Source organism: Convolutriloba macropyga, chromosome 9 (assembly GCF_964194025.1).
Source record: "Convolutriloba macropyga chromosome 9, txConMacr16.3, whole genome shotgun sequence".
Lineage (NCBI taxonomy): Eukaryota > Metazoa > Xenacoelomorpha > Acoela > Convolutidae > Convolutriloba > Convolutriloba macropyga.
In genome coordinates, this window is record NC_134476.1 from 53,737,598 (window position 1) to 53,762,418 (window position 24,821).

General features: G+C 35.3%; 1 protein-coding gene across 1 annotated transcript in view; it reads left to right on the plus strand.

Annotated features, from left to right (window-relative positions):
• The window catches only part of LOC142345458 (uncharacterized), a 55,577-nt gene extending 31,018 nt beyond the window's left edge, over nt 1–24,559 (plus strand). Inside the window, exons 3-7 of the mRNA XM_075397517.1 lie at nt 3,475–3,705; nt 6,028–6,207; nt 6,940–7,077; nt 10,993–11,100; nt 24,300–24,559. Of these exons, the coding sequence (XP_075253632.1) occupies nt 3,475–3,705; nt 6,028–6,207; nt 6,940–7,077; nt 10,993–11,100; nt 24,300–24,310 (668 nt within the window). The 3' untranslated portion in view covers nt 24,311–24,559. The remainder of the gene's footprint in view (nt 1–3,474; nt 3,706–6,027; nt 6,208–6,939; nt 7,078–10,992; nt 11,101–24,299) is intronic.
• The last annotated feature ends 262 nt before the right edge of the window (nt 24,560–24,821 follow it).

Genomic DNA, 24,821 nt, shown 5'->3' on the forward strand with positions numbered 1-24,821 from the left:
TTCCCACTCTGTTCAGAAATTTCGGTAAAATAGGCTTCTAAATAATCGAAAATTTTTTTTGTCACCTACATTAAATGATTGGCTTGTTATAAATAAAACAATATTCGGCGCAAAGTTTTTGAACAATTTTACAACATTTCATATTCAAAAATATCTACACAAACGATTTTTATATTTTTTATTGGAAATCTTCTAAATTATGTTTAGCGCTTTATATTATAGTACGCCATTTTCCAAACGTTTTTCCATTTTTTTTCTCGTCTTTTTAACAGCTTCTATTTGGGTATCTATAGGTATGAAAATCACTTTTTCAAACATGTTGCCGCATTACGTCAGATTTCGTTTCAAAAAAATGAACAGTCCGTCACTGGCAGTGCTCTGGAAAGGTAGGTTTTTTTCTTACGAGGAGTGGCTATAAATATTTATTGAAAACAATTTTTTTTCGGTTTTCTAGACTCAAGATCTATATTGATTATCAAAACCGTTGCAATTGCTTTATGGATATTAGAAGCAAAATCATCTAATCACTTTACCTCCCGATGGCACTGTTTTTCTTCCAGGAATTGAAAATCTTTGAAAAATTATATTTCTGGTTGTTTTTTTTGTATTTTAAAATATATAGAGTTATCAAATATTTTCCATGGCCTCCTATGACAACTTCAAAGAATTTTGAAAAATTTGAACTTTGAAAATTTCCATGGTTACAATTGTTTAAATGATAAACATTGCCAGTAATTTTAACTGCCTCTATTTTTAATAGTTGTGCAGATCTGATTCTGGACAAAAATTATAAAACACCCAAAATAAAAATACAATTGAAATTATAAACGCTGCAGTCAATTTTAAATTAATGTGAAAACTTTAATTATTCTGGTTTTTTTTCAGTTCAACTGTCAAAATTTTAGTCACCTCTTCTAGAAAATATTTGATCGCTGTTCATAATCAAATTAAATATTGAACTTTTGAAGTAACTTTTTATACTGCAGGAATTGGAAATCTTTGAAAAATTATTTTTCTGGTTGTCTTTTTTGTATTTTAAAATATATAGAGTTATCAAAAATTTTCCATGGCCTCCTATGACAACTTCGAAGAATTTTGAAAAATTTGAACTTTGAAAATTTCCACGGTTACAATTGTTTAAATGATAAACATTGCCAGTAATTTTAACTGCCTCTATTTTTAATAGTAGTACAGATCTGATTCTGGACAAAAAATTATAAAACACCCAAAATAAAAATACAATTGAAATTATAAACGCTGCAGTCAATTTTTGTGATTCTGTGTTAATCAGCAGTTTTTGATATTGCAATTGCAGTCGATAATTTTTAACTAATATTTACATTCTTTATTTAGAGTTTCTTTGAGGATTTTTTTGTACTCGGCCGTTTTTTTGAGTTTTCCCTCGTTAGGAAATCAGCGTTCAGTTGTTGATTTGATATTTAATTCCTCTAAATTCTCCAAAAATTATTTTAACAACAATAATCTTTCCGACGCCCTGTTTAACAATTTTTTGCCTTTACTCGTCAAAAAAATTGAATAGTTGTAATCAATATTTTAGGGTGATTTAAGAGTCTTGCATTCAATGTGCGTTTTCGTAAATAGTTATCGTTTCCTCCTGTATTATTACCAGCGTCGATAGTTGTTGCGGATTTTCGCTTTCGGTTGCGCAACCACCCGCCTCACTTTTGAGGAACAACATTGATCAGATGCTGATTTGACAGGAGTCGTTTTCATTGCTGTTCTGCCTTCCGCGTGGTAAACTTCGATGCCTGCAAATTTCCCCGATAGAGGTAGAATTTAATCGACTTCATATCATTTCGATTTTAGATGCTGATCAAATCATGACTGCAATGTTGACAAAAAATTTCTTGTTGTTGATTACAGTCAATGCTGAAGTCTTTTGAAATTTAGATTTTTTTTAATGCGTTAGTGCATCGCCTTAATTTTTGTCATAATTGAATGCAAATAACAACTATCATTCTTCAATTGTCGTAATTTAGATTGACGCGCACTGACAAAACGGGTTGCTGCTCATACAAAAATCCAATAATCATACAAGGCCATATTTCGTTTCCATAAACATTTTTAAAAGATTCTTAAACAGTGACAATGTTGTAGCTCATTGTATGTTAGGTACCGATGACTTCCAAGGTTTGAATATGGGCGTTGGCTCGCCAGTTTCTTTAAATAGAGAAAAAGTGTGCCAAAAAACTGCAAAGACCCCTGAAAACGCCTTTCAGCGTGTTTTTCCTTTTAAAAAATAGTTTTCCCCGACAATTAGTTTAATGGGAACTTTGGGACCAGTGAGAGAAAGTGGACCTGCCTTCTTTTTCAGAGACAATTAGTTAATTGAAAATTACTTTACCCTATACTGACAGACAATGGCGTTTTCTCAAAATAGCTTTCTTAATGCAAATAACTGCAAGATCTGAAACTTTGGGGGACAGATGGAGAGACTTGTGCGTACAGTACAAGGATCATAGTAGTCATCACGGTATTGTATTAGTAAGGCCTTTATTATTGGATGCAAATCTCGTCTTGCAAAAATCTTGCAAACAAATTACCTGCAAGATTCAGGAATTATTTGACTGAATTCTTACATCAGCTAATTGCTGGGACGGGCTGATTGAGTTATTGAGTTTACATTTCGAGAGAACTATTTTTATTAATGCTTTTCTTGAGAACGTGTGTTTCACGGCTAAAATGGTATTGTCTTTCTTTACAAAACTTGCCATGTGTCGTAAAGTGAATTTCTCAAGTGCTGCCCATCAATATTTTTTTTTCTTAAAGAGTCCGCTGTTTGGTTTTAAATTAATGTGAAAATTTTAATTATTCTGGTTTTTTCGTTTCAACTGTCAAAATTTTAGTCACCTTTCCTAGAAAATATCTGATCGCTCTTCATAATCAAATAAAATACTGAACTTTTGAAGTAACTTTTTATATTGCCAAGCTTTATGAAGAAGCCCCTAGTACATTTCAAATGGTAAAGTCCTGGAGTTGATTGAACAATACACTCCGTTGCAAGGGATGAATTGGGATACTTAAGACGTGAGTTAATTTAATCAGACTATATAGTTAGTGAAAACCGATTTTCACTCTCTTTTCTTGCGAGAGGGTCATGTTTCGAATCAGATTGTCCTTAGGACTTGATTTTTGTCGCCCTTCAGTAACTATTACCATATAAGGGAACTGAGAATGAAATAAAGTGCTGGTTATTAACAGCCATAGTGATTAAAACTTTACAAAAGATTAATAATAGTTCGATAAAAATATTTAATTTTTTATAAAGTTTGCATTATTTTATAGAAGTTTATAATTATTTGCAAAAAATCCATTAACTTCAAAAGATTTATAACTTTTTAACATCGATTATGGCAGTGAAATTCGACATCTTTAAATTAGCCAATTCATATAATGCAGCTGCCTGTAATGAGAGTGTTGTATACACTAATTGTAGTTATAACCATTCAACAGATAGGAGTGAACTTAGTGGTAATGATGGTGATGACAGTCAATCTTTTTCTTCATTCACGTGTCTGGTGAACCTCCCGGATGACAAAGTGTGTGACTGCTACTCTGACTGCCCTGGAGAAAGTGATGAGCTATTCTGCAGTGAGTCAACTCCAGAAGACCGATTGCAAGACCAGCAACAGAAGTTGAACAAAAAGAGGGCTGATCAGGGCACCAATTTTCTACTTGATTTAGGCAAATATTTGGGGCTGTTTCGCGCATTATTATATGTATAGTCAAAAAAGAGAATGACTTTTTAGTTAAGAAAGTCACCATAGTTTAGGCCAGAATTAAAAATGCTAGTTAGGGGCTGTTTCGTGAATTATTAAATATGTTTAATCAAAAAGGGGAATAACATTTTGGTTAAGAAAATAACCATAGTTTGAACCAGAATCAAAAACTCTTTTAGTGGTCGTAATCATCATAGGTCAAACATTCAGCATCTCATTTCTGTTATTTTTTAAAGAAATAAAACTCTGATTTTCCAGAATTGTTTGTCGATACAAACAGATGAAGGCAGTGTATAAACTTTACAATTGTACCATTTTTATGCAGACTAAATCATCATTAAATTATTTGCTGATCAAAATTTTCTCATATTTGATCATTAAACTAAATTACCAAGATTTTCTCAAAGAGTAAAAAATAAATTTTTCCTCAATGAAAACTGCTAGCGGAAAAACCTAAGCTTGTGCTCATTTTATGAGCTAGCTTTTTGCTAAATGAAACACATAATAGCCATTTCGTAATTTTGTGCAAAATAATTGTTTCAACAGCTTGAAAAAGTTGTTTTTCCATAATTAATTTTGTTTTCTGGTGCTCAAAAGAACCGCTGAGTATTTTCAATGGTTTGTTATCAGGGAGTTATACAAGAAAAGACAACGCTTTTTGAGACAGAGTTCACAATTTGTGTTTCATTCTTTGTGAAATGTTTCCAAAGAGTAGCTTATCTGAAATAACAAAAAGCATTTTGTTCATTTTTCGTTCCTCTAACTTATTTGCCTAATTTTGCACCTGATTATTCAATATTTGTCGGTGACATTAAAATAAGCTTTAAATTAAATACTTTTTTAAAGTAAGCAAAAGCAAGCAGCGTGTTTTAAAACATCGAAGTACGTCCCATAATTTGAATTTTCCATAAAATAAAGGGTTGCGTTTTTTTGTTATTATAGGCCAATCCGTTCACAACAATCGGCTAATCGTAGACTAATTAAAATTTTTTATTGCTGATAAGTTTGCTGTGATTATTAAAAGTTATAAAATTTACAGTTTCTTAGACCATCTTAAAACATTTTGGATAATTTTAAAACATTTTCGATAATTTTTTTTCGAAATTTCCGATATGAGTTTAGTTGGAATTTTTAAAACTTAGCTGTTCTGCGCCAGCGTTTAACCCAGTTGAGCAATTTTTGGAATTAAACTTGTAATTATTTTGGCCTATTGTGCTCTGTTTTGTCATTAAAATAATCAGTTAAACCCTTTGTCACACTTTGGTCTCAATAAACAATGTAATTTTCATGCAAACAATTATAAGGTAATAACTTTTCATAGACTTTTTTATCTTTGTGGTGGAGACATTTTTTCCGAATTTTCAAGTTGGATAAAGTTTACAAGGCAAGTAAAATATAAAATATATTATATAAATATATTCTCCAGTACAATGTATTTAATCAAAGTTAAGGGATCCGTTTTCTGCTAAAAACATAAACAACTTTTGCATTAGCTAAAGCTTCTTTCGAATAGTACAAGCTTAAATTGCTGAAGCAGATGCTTTTTTAACATTTGATTTGAAATTTTACTTTCCATATTTCAAAAGCAGATTTATTCCTTTTCATATTGCTTTTCTGTTGTAAAGAATGGGTACTTTCTTTTAATATGATCAGTTTTTCTCATTAACCCCCACGAGATTGTTACCTGTAGGAAATACATTTCTGGAAATAAAATCACTTCTTGACTTCAAAACACTCATTTGAGTGGTTAGCAATTCTGCTAGTAAAATGTCAGATTCCATTAAAAGATCCCTTGACCTGACTTTTTTCCCTCATGTAGCGTACTTTGGTTCCCCAATTTAACTGTAGATTTACCCGTTGCATTGATGAAGATTTTTGATGATAAGATTTTTTAAATCAAATTTTGCCTTCATTTATTTTTGAAAAAGAAAATTTACTGCAAGAAAAATTTCTATCTAAAAATGTTTCAGCGAGTCATCGATGTTATTCAATTTCAATTGAAATTTCGCCCTTTTTCTTCTAGACAAAAAACATTCTTTGAGAGAAAATTTTAAATAAGAACGGTCCAAACATTATATACGCCTGCATATTACCGATCCCATTGTTTCGGCTGATTTATCCTGAAATCTTTCAAAACGCATGTTCCTTATGAAAACGATGAGCATGTAAAACTGTTGTTAGATAACTGATGCAAATTCTTGAAAAATATACTATACCCGTTTCTAGAATAAATTATTGTTCAAGTATCTATGTCATGTGCGCCTTTTGGCGAAACATCCCTTAGTAGGCCTTAACCGGGACCCGCTTCATCGGCAACCTGACAATCCAAGTTTAAAGCGAGTGGGGGGTTCTGTGAACTGTTGTGAACAACCGAGGCAGAAAGAGGGCCGAGTGCTATCCTCACGTGCCAGTTCAATATGCCAGAAGAGACAGCAAACGATACAAGACTCCTTTATAAACACACACAGTAATAACTTACACCATTATTTGTGACCAAGGTTGGGGTGCTCGTTCAGTTGGGGGTGGGGTAGGGTCCGGAGACTGGCTAAAGTATTATAATGAAGGAGATATCGTCTGATGATGGCTGGAAATTGATCATGGGTGAATTGGAGCGAGTACCTCAGCATGGGCAGCAACTAATTGTAAAATAAAAATGCTTGAGAATGACAGCTGGAAGACCGAGAAACGAAGGCTCATTTTATAGAAAAATATTCGCCATTACGTCTCAGAAACTCCTTACAAAATAGGAATACTTGAGAATAAGAGATAGAGAAACTGGTCAATTTCAAAAGTGGGAATTTTTGACAACGCAAAATTGTTGAATAGTTAAGGAAAGCTCTAATCTATAAAGGAACAAGCCTGAAATACCATAGCTTTCTAATATTTTGATTCGACCGTCAGCAATGGTCAAAAATCCCCAGACATTTGAGAGTTTTTATCGGGTAAGATCTCACAAATTTCTTACAAAAGTGTCTTACAAATACTCACAGGATTATGCGTCACCTGACTAACACTTTGTAAGACAACTTATCAGGTCTTACACGATAATTATTTTTTGTCAGGTCTGATAGGTTCTTACACGATAACAGTTTTTTTTGTCAGATCTTACAGGATAAAAATTCCAGAATTACTGGGGATATCACTATAATTGTAGGGAGTTAATTATATCTGTTAATAATTGTCGTTCGTGTTACTCCAGACTCTGAAATGGCCTCACTACCCACTCTATCCCAGTTAAGGGGTGGGGGTAGTGGTAGTGATAATGGAGATGACCATATTTGGAGTCCTCTCTCTAAAAGGGGATCCAAGGTCAGGACTATCAAAGAGAGACCCATCGGTACGTTTAATGTGCTATTCATGTCATCCATGTTTCGATAACGGTGTCTCGCTTTTTCACCCCTATTTTTTAACCCCCTGTCATTTCACCCCGATTATTTCAGCCCTCTATCGTTCGACCCCTATTTTAGTCCTTTTTATAATAGGTACTGTTGACTTAGTAAAATATTTATTTGGCCATGTCTCAGCGGCCAGTGAGACTTGATATGAAACTATCACAACCAAACATGGGATTTAATTAACAGCTTAGTATAATGAGAAAACATGCTCCTAATGTCGATTGCTAATTACGGGGTGAAATGATAGAGAGGTGAAATCAAATGGTGTTATGATATAAGGGGTTAAATGAATCGGGGTGAAAAGAAGTAGAACCTCTGTAAACATGTTCACGTTATGTACACGTCTTTGCAAGAGTCATTCACGCGTATTAGTGTTTTCACTTTCATATAGTTATTTCATATTTCACGCTTCAGTTGCCACGTAGATTAACCTATTGCCATCATTGTTTGTCAACATTAAAAGTTTAAATGTTCACATCTTTTTCCTATTTGAATGCTTGATGTCAGCAGCTAGATTTCTATAAAGTATCTTTCATTAGATCTTGTTTCATTTAATTATGCTTCCGTTTAGTCTGTTCTGTTTTCATCTATCAATTGTCCGTTCTTGATCGCTTCGACATTTTCATCAAACTTCAAATCTTGGTATCTTGATTGACACATTACCAAATGTGAACTTCGAATAACCTCTAAAAAACTGTGAAGGATCAAAGATAAACAAGAAACGTAAACAAAGAAGTTCATTAGAAGCTAAGAAAACCGTTTCACGAATTTTGCCCGAGCACTACAAAGTTATTGATGATAACACAAATTAATGAAATTTTAAAAAAGAACACTTGAATTCCAGATATAACACATATAGTTACTATGCCAATGGGAGAGTAGGATAATGGTTCAATTTAAATGTATCAATGTATCAATTATATCAATTATATCAAAACGTATCAATTATATCAATATTGATATAAAGTCTCTCAAAACATAGTTTATGAAAAGTTTGAAAATGCTTGAAGTAATGGGCCCAGATTTTTTTTCACAGTTTGAAATTTATGATAATTAGTAATTGGATTATACATGATGAAGCCATTCCAGGACTTTATAGCCCTGCCGAAAAAGCTGTTCTCAAGGTATTGTGATTTGCATTCGACCACTAATTTTCCAAATAGTGGATCTATATTCGATAAAATTTTGTGCAAGCAAGTTGCCTCTTTAACCCTCAACAGGTATTCAAATGGAAATGTTTCATGCTGTAATTTCAAGTCATTAGATGTATCATTTCTCTCTGTTGAAGCCAGACTTTCTGGCTCAATTGAACTGTTTCTCAAGAGAAATTAGAAGAGAACGCTTTAGACCCCACAATTATACAGCATTTTAGTGGAAACAACAATTTTATTAATGCTATTTAACGTTAGTTGATGTGTGATTGTGATCTCCATCTCCATTCAAATAATACTATTGTTCCAATCCCAATGAAACGACGTTAGGATTAATAGCGGGTCAATTTTTTGTCAAGTAAATATGGCCTATTGGCTTCTTTTGCAAACAGCTACAATATTGATATAAAGTCTCTCCTTGACAGTCTCCAAAACATAGTGTATGAGAAGTTTGAATTTTTTTGTCAAGTCAGGTTGCAAACAGCTACAAAAGTCATACCATTGACCAGCTCCTAAAAGGAATCGACTGTCGCAACGACAATTGTTTAAATTTATCAAGTACTGAATTTAAGTATTTTTTGTTAAGTACTGAATACCCTATAAAATACTGAAAATAGATTTCAAAAAGATTTTTCTAAAATTTATTACATCTTAAATGTATGATAGAGGATCTCAAGTAGCCAAGCAGCACAGGAAACAATTAGTATTTACTAAATATTGCCGAAATGAGCAGCAATCGTCTTGCAATTTGTGAGGGGTCAGGAGAATAAGTAGATTCGCCTCTATATCGTACAGGAGGTTGTTTCTTCCAGAACGCTAAAATAATTTTTTTTCGACAATTTCAAAGCAATGCACAAAATTATTGTATCGAAGAAAATACAACTGAAAATTCATTTAACAGAACTGCTTTCACGGTAAAATTTAATTGCTTTTTGATATTTGTTTTTGTTGCTTTAGAAAATAAAGGAGAAAAACATAAAAAGTTAAGAGGAATTGTCTGTTTATTTACAAGATATTTTCCGCCAATGCTAGCATTCAGAGTACCTATAGGTCTTGTCATTTTGTATTTAAGGTACCCAGTGTAGTTTTATGTGCTGGAAGATTGATTGCATTTTCGAAAATCAAATAATTCTTCAAAGTTAATTATTGTTTATTGCATATCTCGGCTAAAAAAATCCCCGAAGGTTTTTTTAATTCCGGTCTGTTGTTTTCGTTTTCTCAAGATTAGTAGAACAAAAAATAGAGAAAAATGTACTGAATATCAATTTTGTAGAAGATAAATCAACATATTTTTTGACGTCATGAATTGTCAAGGAAAGATGATTGTTTTTATGTTAAAGCGAAAGAATTTGGACGCAACTATATTTTTTATATAATTTTCTTAACTCTAGGAAGAAGGTAAAATATGCAGCGGCAGCAGTATTTGAAGCTCGTAGACTAAAATAATTACAGTAAGAACAAACTTTCGTTCACAAAATTCTTCAGCCAAATTAGTTTCAGAGACACAAACGAGTCAAGCTAAAAAATTCCGCCAACACCTGAGTTCGATCTTGTCACTTTTTCAGTTTTATCGAATGGTTAACCAATTTCGCTACATGTCTGCAATTTCTTAGGAATTGAAAAACAAGACATTGCTATGGTTGCTAGCCTAATTTGAAGACAAATTTCATTGTCTAGCCAAATTTTAGGACACGATTTATTGTCCAGCCAAATTCTAGAACACATTTTATGGTCTAACCAAATTCCAGGACAAGTTTTATTGTTTAGATAACATCGACGACGGTTGCTTAAGTTCCAGTCAGAGTCCAGAACATCACGCAAAGTACATAAGAATTCTTTTCATACTAAAAATCTGTCTACGACAGAATTTTCACGCCTTTTATTGGTCGAGGACGGCCTTATAAAAATTCCAGGTCTAGACAAGGGTTGTTTTTATTAGAATTGAGTGTAATTTATGTGATATGGTTACTGTTTCTTGGTGAAAAGATGCGCCAAACAAAATTTTTGCAGTCGACGCCTGTAAATATTTTTAGAAGTTCCAGAGTCTATAACCCTCAGGTTTCATCCTCTGAATTTACCTGTTATTATCCGAGGCACTACTATTCTTATTGTGGCCTCTTTAGTGATTAGTAGAACTGCTGTGAGATTTTGAACTGGCCAAGTACTTGAAAAATAATATTTCAAGCTAATAAAAACAATGGATTACCTTTTGATGCTCTGCCCAGTTCATTGGAGTTAAAACTAGTCGGATTTCACCTTTCTACCGTGTCTTGTCGCCTCCATTCATTAATGTTTGCCTGACAATATTATCATTTCATTTCTTGATAATTTTTTAAAAAATCATTGTCTTCTCAAGATTTTAGCGCTGTTACAGGAGAATTTTGTACTTTTCAGCAAGACACGTCTTAACCAGATCATTTCAAAATCATGTTAACCATGTTTATTTCAAGATTATGTTATCTTGACCATTTAAAAATCAGGATCATTTCAAAATCACAATGAAAGAATGAATGAGTTCAATAATGAAAACGAATCAGGTAGTTGTGAATAAAGCGTATTGATGTTGCTTCCTGTTCAGTATACTCACAGTCATCATTACCATATATTAGTATATGTGTTATAATACCCGTGTAGCTGTAGCTACTATTTATGTTTCCATAGTTTATCTACGTGACATTATACACTGATTGTGTTGTGGTGTTACAGAGGGGTTCCTGTGTGACGGAGAGAGACGCAAGATCCCCTACAACTATGTGTGCGATGGTGAGTTCGACTGCACAGATGAGACAGACGAGAACCCAGAACTCTGTCAAAGTTAGCCTCTCTCTCTCTCTCTCCATTACCATTGTTTTTTGCACTGTAAATAATGTGAAGGTAGGAAAATCAGGCAGTTAAGTAAATTTACCTCCCTACTCCAAAAATTGCTGCTGTGTTCGGTTGAGTTAAACAAAAGCGACTAAAGAGCTTACGTTTTCTCTTCCATATTGTCATTATCGTCCTTTTTGATGAAATGTAGGAAATCGTCGATTCAGTTTCAAACCTGAGAAATCTTCAGTTTGCGTGTTTCGAAACGTAGAAGCTCTCGAGATGTTTGCTTTCAAACCACAAAAATTCATGAGAAAACTAATTTTGTTTTCGTTTTCGCATAATTATACCAAAACTTCCAACGACCGGCTTAATACTGAGTTCGAAATCGAAATTGAAATTTATATACAATCTATTTTTGAAAATTTCTCCGCTTCAGAGGGTTTGCGTAATATCCTACCAATGAGCGTTCAATTGCTGACTTGTATAAAGTACGCTGAACTAGTTAAGATTTCTTAGCTACCAAGATAGAAACCATAGATATGAAATGGAAGAAACTAAGCGAAATGGCTCAGCAGAATCTTGGGTTGTTACAATAAGGACAAAACACAACATTCTGACGCTTTCGTATGTCTGAATTCAAACATACTCAATATTTTTGATTTATTTTTGTCATTAGTTTTTGATCTTGTGAGCAAGGGTTTCTGTATTTTGTCTTTCTTATATCTGAAATTTCAATGGCAAAAATGAATGTTCACATCAAATCATAATTCAGGTTTTTGAACCTATCGGAAATGTGCGTCGTTATCATAAATGTTCAATCGTTTACACGTTTGGGTATGAAACAAGAAAAATGCTCATCAAAATGGTTATATCAAATTGTTTAATCATTGTTGCTTCTAAAATACTGTTCAAATGATAATAGATAGAAAGAATTTTTCCCGTATGAAAGTCTTATCTGCCAAAAAAAAACTAACAGAAATTTGGGGAATATAATAAAAAAATCATTTTTTAACGATCTTTCTGAAATATTAAAAAGATCAAAAATTGTTTGTTCTTTGTTGGTGTTTTGTCATGTTAAAAAAAACATACATTTTTATGCAGTTTATGTAACATATAAATCAAAACACGGCAAAAAGTTCGACAACCTTCAAAAATATCGAAACGTTTATCATCCTTCTAATGATTTTGAATTTCAAGTGAAAAAACTGTTCTCTGGGTCTATTTTTCACATAGAAAACTAAACGTTCTATTGTTTGGTGAATTTTAGCTAAAATTTGTACACAATGGTTTCACTTTTATTAAATGAAAAAAAAATTATTAAAAATCTTCTTACATTGATAAACTTTTTGGTTGCTCAATTAATCTTAAAAGCAGCGAAAAGACCAGAATTATGAAAAATGAATGTAATTTGAACATAACCACCAAAAGAAGAAAAATGCTCAAAATTTCAGTTCTCCATTACTTTCATGAAAAAAACAGCATTCTATTTATTAGAGCTTTCAGATGAGGTTGAGCGCAGAAAAAGTTTTTTGAATACAAAATTGTTAGGCTGGAACGTCATAAAAAGATCAGTAAATGTTAGCATAAAACAATAAATATTTTATAAAAAAGAAATGAAGTTCATGTTTGTAAACCAAAAAAGATTTTTCTTCATAACTTGTTAACTTTTATTGACCTCAAGTGGAATAGAGTTATATTGCTCTAAAAAACCAGGAAACAGAATCAAAATTTCAGAACATATATGCAAAGGATCAGACTAGGTTGCCAAAGAGTCAGGCAAATGATTACGATAACAAAAAATTGTCGCAGAATTATTTAGTTCAATAGCTTCTTGATGTTCTTCATCCTTGATACATCCAAGACTGAAATTCATAATACAAACGACAGAATACCGTAAAATTTATGAAATTATTTGGTATTGCAGATTTGTGAGAAAGAATAACTAGAATTAGTCATGCCTATTTACTTTCTGTTTGACCACACACTTTTCATAAGTTCAAAATGCAATTATATTACTACTAAGGTGTACCAATATAGTATAAAATGAATTTAACTTAATTTTTAATTTTCTTATAGTTTTAAATGTTTCATTTGAATAGAAGTTTTTTATTAGATGAAAAAAAGTTAACAACAATTTTTCGTATACCATTTGAGAGATTCTTGTCATGGTTTTCACTTTTGGTAATTGTAGACAAGCGCAGATTTTATTCTACGTTTAGCACGTTTTTTTTAAAAGAACTGAAAGTTACAGAAACGTAACTAACAATTTATTTTTTTACAAAGTTTAACCATCTTTCCTTTTTAATTTTTTTTTAATTTCTTGAGTATCAGAGAAAGAAATTAGAAAAAAATTTAAACTATTAAAAATTCTCTAAGAAGAAAGTTTTTTGGACAGGCCCGTATAATTTTAAATGTGTGAAAATGTTCAGTTTTTAGTTTTCTATTGGAGTTTTTCAAAAAAAGTGGCGCTTTTTGCTGGCACTATTTGCGACCAGCTAACTCCATTATGGAACTATCGTAGACTTATCTAAAAATTTGTTTTTTTATTGAACACAAAGGATTCAGCCAATATTTACAAATCGAAAACACTCATTTTGGACGGCGCCCCGATGATAGTAAGTGGTCATGATATTAGTGGTTAGAAGCTGAGTGCGTAAACGCCCATTGCTGAATCTAATTGTTTACTTATTTTACAGTTTGCTGGAGGCTGAGCGATCATGCATTTTTAGAGAACGTGAACAAAATCCGAAAAAGTGGTTTTAGCCCTCTGATGAAAAACTATATTCTCAATATCTTAAACCCCCCGATATGAATATTTCTCAGCAAGAAGGAACGAAGTTCTGGTAAACGAGGCAGTCTAAAAATAATGTCAAGGAGAATTTATTCTCCTATGATTATTGCAACTTAAGTTCGTGTTTAGTTAAGTTAAATTTTAATTTCATTAACAATAAAACTGGCCAGTTTCTTTGCTTTCTGTGCTAACTGAAATGCCCGACCTATATTTATAATCATGCTTTGATCAATTAATGTTTTTTGTTCAAATCAATATTTCAATTCCTCCGTAAGAAAATTGCAACTCAATTAGAGCCGAAAAAGCAGTTAATTATGTTTGACCGGTTAAAATTCACTGCCTGAGCTTCAAAAACAATTGCTGAGTCTCTCCATTAAAAATTTCGATGAGTCATACTTCATGCTTTTCAAGTAATGGTCCACAAACAATTTTTCCAGGGACAGATGTTCACCTTAAATTTGGTGTAAGAATGAGGAGGGGTAAAATTTGTGAGATTGGGCTGCAATTGTTTGCCAGGGGAGTTAGCGTCCGGCCGTCGATGTGATGAGAGAGTGGGTTTCAATTATCTACAATATGACGACGTGCTGATCGAGAGGTTCATTTAAGTCCCTGTAATCGGTTTAGGAACAATATAATTATCGTTGAAATATTTTCTATTTACCCTCAGACTAGATTGAATGTGTGATCCCAGGTAGAGGTTATCAATAGTCATCTTTTATTACGGAGACCATTTTGAACGCACACAGGGGTTATTCAAACATACCCAGGAGGGAATTTTTTTAACAAGCAACATAAATGCACCAGTACTTGCAAACGAGCCAAAGTCTGCACCAAAGCTACATCAACTCTGCTACATGGACGAGCCACGTTCTGCCACATGCGCTAGCCACATTTTTCCCTACAGGCGAGCAAAAAATCATAATCGATCTAAGGTCTATAGCATGCACTCTTTTCGACATTTTTTGCACCATAAGCACCACAACAAAAGTCGCAGGTAAAAAACAAATATTAGGGTGCAATATATTAAACAAGGTAGTGTCTAAACTAATTAATATTTTTGCATGAACTCTCTTTACCATCCAAGACCACAAAAGATGTTTGTGAATTTTCTTGCAGCCCAAAAAAATCTGAGCACTTTAGATACGACACTTTTTTTTATTAAAATCTTTTATTAATGAAAATTTATATTGAAATCCCGGCTTTTTATCCCATCATCTAAACTAGACCCACTTAAACGGAAACCAATTTTTACTTTCGAAATGATCTTTTTTGGATTCCAAAGTTATCTTTTCTCAGAAACCACTTTTTACTTATTGACATGAAAGCAACATTTCTAAGTAGGTAACACTGAAAAACTCTGACTCAGAGGGTCAAATTGTATTTTCGAAATAAGATTTGAAAAACTGCATTAGGCAACTCCAAAAAACAGATATTGTTTAATCGGCTGTAACAGCTAGTCGAAAAGCTGGAGGAGGTTTACGAAGAATGGATGCGTACAATTAAGCCAAAAGATTGCACCAAGGGTTTGTGGGTCTCAGTGATAATACGAGTTACTGTCAGGACCTGATCATGGCAATACAGGCAGAACAAGGGTTGTTGAAGGCAAACATCCCTAGTGGCATCTACACCGAGTAGCAAAAATGATCCAAACCAGATCATAATTGACAAAAATAAAGACGGTTCAACTGCAGGGGTAGAAACAGTTGAGGTGTCTTCTCAGAAGCCTGCTACAAACAGGAGCAAAAATGAACTCGGTGTTGCCAAGTCAAGCTCGTTGAGACAACAGGAAGTTGAGCAAATGGAACTTAAAAACTTGATGGCTGAGCGAAAAAGTAGAGCAACAGATGCGAGACTGGCTATTTGAATTAGAAATTGAACTTGAAGAAACTAAACTACGTCGACGAAAAGAAAAATTACAGCAGAAAGAAGACTAAATAGGTCTGCAGCAGCATCAGCAAGAACTCGAAAATGAGAGAAAAAAGCAGAGGCCGACGAAGAACAAAGATATCTAAACCTTGAGCTGACCAAAGGAAGCTGAAGGGCATCTCGATCAGTGGCAGATGAAATAGAAAGTGTTGAATCAAGACGCAATCAAGAAAGAACAGCAGAATGGGCAGAATCAGTGGTTCAACAGTCTGGCGCAAGACAATCCCTATCTCAAGACTGTGTTATCGACACTCCAACAAATGTCACACAAGTCAGAGGTGACAAACAATTAAGCGTCTATCTGAAAACTACCCCGCTATTTCAACCGTGTATAGAACTCTCGTCAGCACCGTTGACTGAACCGAGTATTCTCAAGAAAATAGAAATCCATAACTTAGTTAGATTAGCGGACCCACAAGCACCGCTGACATGGACAACGTTTCAGCAGCAAGGAACGTCAGTATTCCAAAACTGAGACAGGGTTCAAAAACCAATAATTAACTCTATAACAAATCTGCCGAGAACAGAAACAAGAGCACATTAAACATTGAACCTTACTACTGCCCGAGTTATTTACCAACGAGTACTGAGCGGTGGTGCAAATGTTTGCCAGAAATAAAGCTAACTGAGTTTTCAGGTGATCTTTTGGAGTGGCTACAGTGGTCGGGCGTTTTTGATGTTCTTGTTCATCAAAAATCAATCAGCGATACTGAGAAGATGCAAGAATTGAAGACTAATCTCACAGGTCAAGGGAAAGCAGCAATGTCGGGAATGCGATTCAGATCACAATGATGTTGTCTTGCGTGGGATATACTCTGTGATAAGTACGGCAGATCAGATGTTCTAGTCAAAGCTAAATTCAAGAAAATGAAAACTCATCCTCCAGTTCGGAACAACGATTCTACGAGCATCGTCAAATTTGCAAATGTGTTCACCAATGTGTTAAACACTTGAACTGAACTTGGATACACATCCGACTTAGAAGCAGGAGCAGGGCTCAGTTCAACAACGAGAAAGCTGTAACCGCAAATGAGAGAACAGTGTTGCACTATTTGCAAGATCGTCAACTACGGTGAGGCAACTTGATTGTTTTCAGAGAGTGGCTCGCTTCCAAAGCAGTAGTTCATGAGAAATTGATAGCACAGACAGACTCGTCGTTTGACAGAAATAAATTTCAAAGCCAAGATAAGCCTATAACGAGAGGAAGTTCAAGCAAACCCAAGAACCTCGATTGTCCCTTCAAGGACAGACAACACCATATTTGGACTTGTGAAAAGTTCAAATCAATAAAAAATAATTGAACGACGAGAGCATGTCCAGAGGTTCCGGTTAAGAACAGGTCACCTTCGAAGAACTGCAAAAACAGGACATGTAGTGTACCCAACTGTGGAATGCAACCAAACACTCAGACCTGTAATCTAAACGAGGTGCAAGTGATCCTTGGGCAAGTTTGTTACAACATTCATAAATTTCGAGTTCAAGAAGTCAGAAAACAAAGCTGCACCAAGGACAGTTAAATCTAAAATTGGCTGGGCCTTAGTGGTCCGCTACCAGCGAAGCAAGTTGCAACTTTGGCCACAACAGCGACATCAACTGCAGATTATTAACTAGCAAACCAGTTGAGTAAGTGGTGGCATATCTATCGAGTCCCACGTCACCGGTCATTCAAAAAAGGAGCACCGAGAAATCAAGAGGTTGGAGCAAACAACGCGATTCAGAAAGATAATTAGTAAGTTTTCTGTGGCGACAGGACAAAGTTAAGTTACCGAACAACTTCTACTCTGTAATGGGTCAACTCAAGTCCCCAGAACGGTCCTCTGCAGAATAACGAATCGCTAAAGGAGCGCTACCAGGAAACCATTGGCACGGATGTCAATGTTGAATACATTCGAAAATTGATCAAATGGAACTAAATGATACCCGATACAAACTTCAATGGTATTCGCATCATCATTTCATTCAGCCCGATAAGCCTGAAAAAGTCAGAAGAGTGTGCAACGCAGCAGCAAATTATCCAGACGAAACCCTAAACAATAAACTTCTATCTGGTCCAGAACTGCTGCAGAGACTGATCGGAATTATTTTTCGCTTCTGAGAACATCAAACAGCTTTATCAGCCGAAATAGAAACGATGTTTCTTCAAACCGCTGTCTCAAGCGACGACAACCGAAGTCTACGATTTCTCTGGCGAGCTGACCCAAAGCAAAACATGGAAGCATACAAGTACACATGACACGTTTTTGGTGCGAAAAGCTTGCCATCTTGTGCAAATTACGCTTTGCATCAAGTAGCGAAAGATAATTCAATAAACGACGAACGTCTTGTCGGAGCGGTTCAGCGAAACTTCTACAATTTCCACAGGTCAGTCAGAACCCCTCAAAAAATCACTGAAATCTAGCAGAAAGTGAGGCAGATCCTCAGCAAAGATGACTTCAAATTGAGGAAATGGATAACAAGTTCTGATGAAATCAAATCACAGATCCCTGAGACAGACAGGTCAACGAAAATTGTGAAAACCTTCGAAGCTAATCCACAATCATCTTCAATCTTTGGACTAAAATGAAATGTGGACACAGATAGTCTTTTTGTCTGTCGCGGAACTGAGCAGGAGGTTCCAGCAAAAATAACTCAAAGAATTGTGCTATCGTTTGTCAGCAGTGTTCGATCCGCTTGGGATTTGTCCACACTTCACCATACAAAAACTGCTTCTACTTAAAACCGTTTGGGCAGCAATTGGGCAAGCGTGAGATTAAAAAAATTGTCAGCCGGTCACTCAAAACTGTTCATTGATTGGTGCTCTGAACTGAGAGAAATAAGGATGGTGTCAATCAACCAATTTTCACATCTTTTCAGATCCATCAGAAGAAGCAGTGTGCATTGCGGCATATCTGCAAGATGAGACAACTCTAAGACTGACTTATGTAATATTGAATTGCCATGTGCCACCCATCAGATATATGACAATACCGAAGTTAGAACTGTAGGCTGTATTTTGTCGAGTCCCTCTCAGAAAGCAAACATGATGTCAGAATCAACAAAATCTATCAATGGACCAACTCATTGAAAGTATTTCAGTGGCTACAAGCAGCGCACAAGAAATAACAAATGTTGGTTGCAAACAGAGCAGCTGAAAGACTGCAAAACTCGTCGACGGATCAATGAAGACATGTCAAAGGTGTCGATAATCTGCTGACATCGGAACTCAAAGAATGTTCACTGAGGGGCTCCGGGAGACCCTGTGGTTAAATGGGTCGGCACGGCTGTAAGCGGATGACATAAGTGACCAAAGCCGTGGTGTCAAGAGAACAAATTTGAACCCGAGCTAGCAGTGCTGTAGTAACAGAAACACAATGTAACCATACATTTCACTGGAAACAGTTGTACGGTTCTAAATGTATCTATAGAATCAAATAATTTATTGCCTTTAGTTTGATGTTCACGACGAAGCAGAAGGGACCAATCAAAGCAGACGAAATCCATCAAGCAGAACAAAAATTAATTCGATTTGTTCAAAGCGAAAGCTTCCCGAATATTTCAAATTCGATAGCAAGCAGTAAAGAAATCGCCAAAACATTGAACATCGCCAAATGGTCAGATCAATCGTAGAAGAAGACAGATCAATACTAGCGAAAGGTCGACTGAAGCTTTCAAACCTTAGTTACAATGCTAAACACCCATTTCTGTTAACAGCGAAGCAGCCTGTTGTACAATTTGAGTTGGAGAAAGCACATTGCGACAACCTAAAAGAAGGCACATATTATGTGAGAAACATTCTTCTACCAGAGTTCTGGTTACTTGGATTGCTAAGAGCATTAAGAAAATCAAGTCAAGATGTACCAAATGAAGACACATGAACGCCAACTCAATCTACCCAACGATGGCGGACCTACACCGAGAGTGACTCGATGGACATGTTTTTCCGTTCACCCATACTGAGATGACAACTTCGGACACATCGAAGTAAGTTCTGAAATGAGAAAATCATTCAAAAGGGCTCTAGCATATGACAACATGTTCTGAAAAAGATGGACTTGTCAATATCGAAGTGATCAAAACAAGATGTGCGAATACTGAAAGAAGGAGGACTTGTTTGGATGGTCGATGTTTAAGTGAAATAATGTGAATAAAAAATGGAACGAGTCATCCAAGCTTTCATAGGCGACGATGGCGTCATGCGATCAGCGAGAGTCAAATTGGCACATGGCCATTTCAAAAGACCGAAGATCAAAAACAGGGCCAGCGATGTTGGAGCCACTTCAAATCCGCAACATGAGCCATTAGACAACAAGAAGTAACTTTTGAAATTGAAAACAAACTTAGAATTAGTCAAAAATGGTCAAAACTAAAAATTTTTACAGGTTGGGACCGAAAATTTCTTCACTCCCCCGATTTTGGGAAGGGAAAAACTGAGCAACCCGAGGTTATGGCACACGGTTAGAGCCACCTCCAAACAATTCTTTTACCCAGGAACGTTCTCGCATCAGACCCACAAGTGTGGCTAGTAGCACATATATGTTGCAAAATTGGCATTTATTGACATTTTCTCATATGTTGTTAAATTTTTTGAATTGGTTAGTTTGTGATACCTTAAGCAATCATCAAGGGTCAAATACGGTACATTTGAGGCGCCTAAAGTTACGTACATATCAGCCTTGCTTATATCAACAAAAGAAAATATTGAAGTATTTTGACATTTACTATGTAAATATTGATCTATATCACTTACATTATTAACCAAGCAGTAAAGAAATCGCCAAAAACATTGAACATCGCCAAATGGTCACCTTTCGTAGAAGAAGACAGATCAATACTAGCGAAAGGTCGACTGAAGCTTTCAAACCTTAGTTACAATGCTAAACACCCATTTCTGTTAACAGCGAAGCATCCTGTTGTACAATTTGAGTTGGAGAAAGCACATTGCGACAACCTAAAAGAAGGCACATAGTATGTGAGAAACATTCTTCTACAAGAGTTCTGGTTACTTGGATTGCTAAGAGCATTAATAAAATCAAGTCAAGATGTATCAAATGAAAACACATGAACGCCAACCCAATCTACCCAACGATGGCGGACCTACACCGAGAGCGACTCGATGGACATGTTTTTCCGTTCACCCATACTGAGATGACAACTTCGGACACATCGAAGTAAGTTCTCACAACCTACTTCGAGGAGATGGTTCTGCCTCTTCACTTGTCTAACAACAAGAGCAGTTGACATCAAAATCGCTTAGTCATGGGACACCAAGTCATGTCTAGCTTCAGATACAAGATTATTTGCAAGACGTGGCCTTCCATGTACCATCATCAGCAACAACGACACGAACATCGTATGAGCAGTAAAGGAAATTCAGGCATTCCTGGACGAATGGAACAAAAGAAGGTTGCAAGGAGGTCATGATTGTAATCTTGACAACCGAAGCCTCACCGACGAGGTATTTAGCGAAACAATGTGTCTAGTGGAACAAACTCTCAACGCAAGACCCCTGACAGCAGTAAGCGATGACCCAGAAGATTTGATAGCACTTACACCAAAACACTTTTTGTTAGGACGAGAAAACGCTAGTGCACCCTTCATGCCATCCAGCGAGCGATGCAATGAAATGAGAAAATCATTCAAAAGGGCTCTAGCATATGACAACATGTTCTGAAAAAGATGGAATTGTGAATATCGGAGTGATCAAAACAAGATGTGCGAATACTGAAAGAAGGCGGACTTGTTTGGATGTCGATGTTTAAGTGAAAAAATGTGAATAAAAAATGGAACGAGTCATCCAAGCTTTCATAGGCGACGATGGCGTCATGCGATCAGCGAGAGTCAAATTGGCACATGGCCATTTCAAAAGACCGAAGATCAAAAACAGGGCCAGCGATGTTGGAGCCACTTCAAATCCGCAACAAGAGCCATTAGACAACAAGAAGTAACTTTTGAAATTGAAAACAAACTTAGAATTAGTCAAAACTCAAAAATGGTCAAAACTAAAAATTTTTACAGGTTGGGACCGAAAATTTCTTCACTCCCCCGATTTTGGGAAGGGAAAAACTGAGCAACCCGAGGTTATGGCACACGGTTAGAGCCACCTCCAAACAATTCTTGTACCCAGGAACGTTCTCGCATCAGACCCACAAGTGTGGCTAGTAGCACATATATGTTGCAAAATTGGCATTTATTGACATTTTCTCATATGTTGTTAAATTTTTTGAATTGGTTAGTTTGTGATACCTTAAGCAATCATCAAGGGTCAAATACCGTACATTTGAGGCGCCTAAAGTTACGTACATATCAGCCTTGCTTATATCAACAAAAGAAAATATTGAAGTATTTTGACATTTACTATGTAAATATTGATCTATATCACTTACATTATTAACCAACCACAAAAGAGCAGCAATTATTCTAAAATGACATTTACCCAAAAATTTATTTTAACCGAATTGTTTGAATAGTGGAACCATAATGTTTTTTGAGAACCATTAGAAAGTGTTACCAAGAGAAAATGGCTCTCAGAATAGACTAAAATTTGATTCTTCATCAACTTCCGTCTTTTTTTCTAAGTTTTGCTAGATCTCAAGATCTTGCAATTTTTAAGTTAGTTGATTGTGCTTGAGAACAAGTTAGCAACAATGCTATCACTGACTGAAGCCTTAGAAAAAAAATCAGCACGAAATTGAACATTGATGATCACTAAAACTTTCTTTAATTCAATCAACAAAATTCAAGTTACAGTCCTTTAAATGTCCGAACGACTAATTGTTTCCACGAGATCATTAGACAATCGGATTCAGTGGAGAACCAGGCCGACGTAATGCTCCAGAACTAGGCTGTGGTATTTCAGTTCCGCTGAGATTCTTGAGCAGCCGCAACAGAAGGGTCATACGTGGTAAGGGTGAGAGGCAACGGACTAAGGATGAAAATTGTATAAGTGGCTTGGTTTTAGTTTAATTCTTGTCACAAGATATCCAAAAAATTTTATTATGCATGCTCAGACAGATTTCGGTCATTTGTGGGTTGTCTTATGGCAAACTTTTTGAGGTAGATTGGATTTTTTTGTGCAATAATTTTTCGGCCTAAGCGACTCAGATGAGGCTAGATAAATTGCCAAGCACAATGTATATCTAAAATTGTCTAAAACTGAAAAAACGGGCACCCAGGAGGTTGGCCTTCCCACGGTTAAAAATTTCATTGAAAACTCTTCTTTGCGGAGATTCTTTTTGAAAATCCGTTTTTCAGGATCTGCGGTTGTATAAAAACTTGATCTACTAGCTAATGACGATTTTGTACTTGGTAAATTTTGATAACAATTGAGAAAACTTCGAAGAACTTTTGAATCCAGGGCTTTTTTCGTCGATTGATACTTCATTTCAGTCTAGACAATTGGAGATTTGTAGTTTCTGTCCAAAAAACTGAATTTTTTATACACGAGCTTAAGTAAATGTTGCGAAAACTGGCGACAGCTATTGGCGATCAATCTACTTAGTAAGACAGCCAATACCAGTTACAACATGAGATGTACTTTTTCAATCACCAGTCCTGTTTTATTTCAATTTTATTTCAATCTTTCTTCAATTTTCCAGCTTCATCACTCTAGAAAATAAATAGGCAAATAAATTGGGTTATTAAGTTTTCCATTGTTCGGAAAGTTTGATAGCTCAAGCGAGCTGCAAATAAAAGATACAATTTTTCCTCTATAGTTCTGCACAAAAAACTTCTCTTCGCAACCTTTTTTGATTTAAAGAAGCATTACAAAAAAACCGTATCCGAAATAAACGGCGTTCAAAATTTTCAGAAAGCGTGCGATGAGAAAAAATTGCCAAACCTCCCAGTTTTCCTAAAGAAGTGTCAATCTAAAAGGGGGGACTGACCAGTAATTCGAAATTTATCAAGAAAGTGGAACAACCTACCAAAAGAAACCGAGACAGAAAAAAACACAAAATTAAAGAGAAATTATAGAGAAATGATCAAATTACATGCTCGTGTTCCAACAGATAAGCAGGTACAAGGCTTTATCACTTATTTCTACTAGTATTTTAACAACCAAATTTTTCATATGTTTATAAAGTGGATCTTAAAATGTCAATTTTTAGCCAAACTTTATGTCGTAAAAGATGACGATTATTCCTGTAGTAATGATTAGAGCCCAAGAAAGTAGGGACATTTTTACAGATGAGAAATGATGTTATTGATTTTCCGAACTTAGCAGGGACCTTAGGTTTCTGAGTATGTTATTTTTCACCTCATCAAAGCTTTTCGTCGACGTTTCTTCGTCTCTTAGCTGTTTCGTCTAAATTCTGTGCTTCGTGAGGGTTTTGATAACCCACGTCAACCTTTAACCCCTTCAATTTTCATCATTAGACTTTTGAGTTCACCTTATCTTTCCAATAGAGTCTGGATTCGCGTGTTTCGGAAAATTAAGCTGCAAACTTGCTTTACTGATCCTCCTCCTTGTCATCTATTATTGTTAGAATTTACAACATTTTGCATATTTTAGTGATGGGATGACGAAAGGGACGCAAGTACACTAGAGCATCATACTACACACCGGAGTATAGAGTACATTAGGAGTGATCGTGACAATCAGTGCAATAATAATAGAGTGAACTAATCTAAATCTGTGGCAATGACAGAGATAGTGTACTTCAGCAGAGGAGAACCATTGATGTCTTCTTTTATCGTTGTTTATGATAATATGTGTGATGACGTAACTGCAATCAATCTCAACATCACTGCAATTAACATGCTTTTCAGTTGCTTCTTTTTCTTTCTGATCTTGAACTTCAGCTAAAGGGATTTGTGAGTGCAGCATTGTTTTCCAAATTTGTTATCAACATCGTTAGAGAAAAATCTAAGTACAAGCAAGTGGGCTTGTGTGGGTGCGTGTGTGGCAACATCGCCGTAGTCCACCTCCGATGCTTATCTTTATTCCATATCAAAAAAGCGGATCTCGGCTGAAACTTTAATAAATTGTTCTTCGGGTAATTGTGTTTATGATTAGCTGGCCCAATTGTTATTA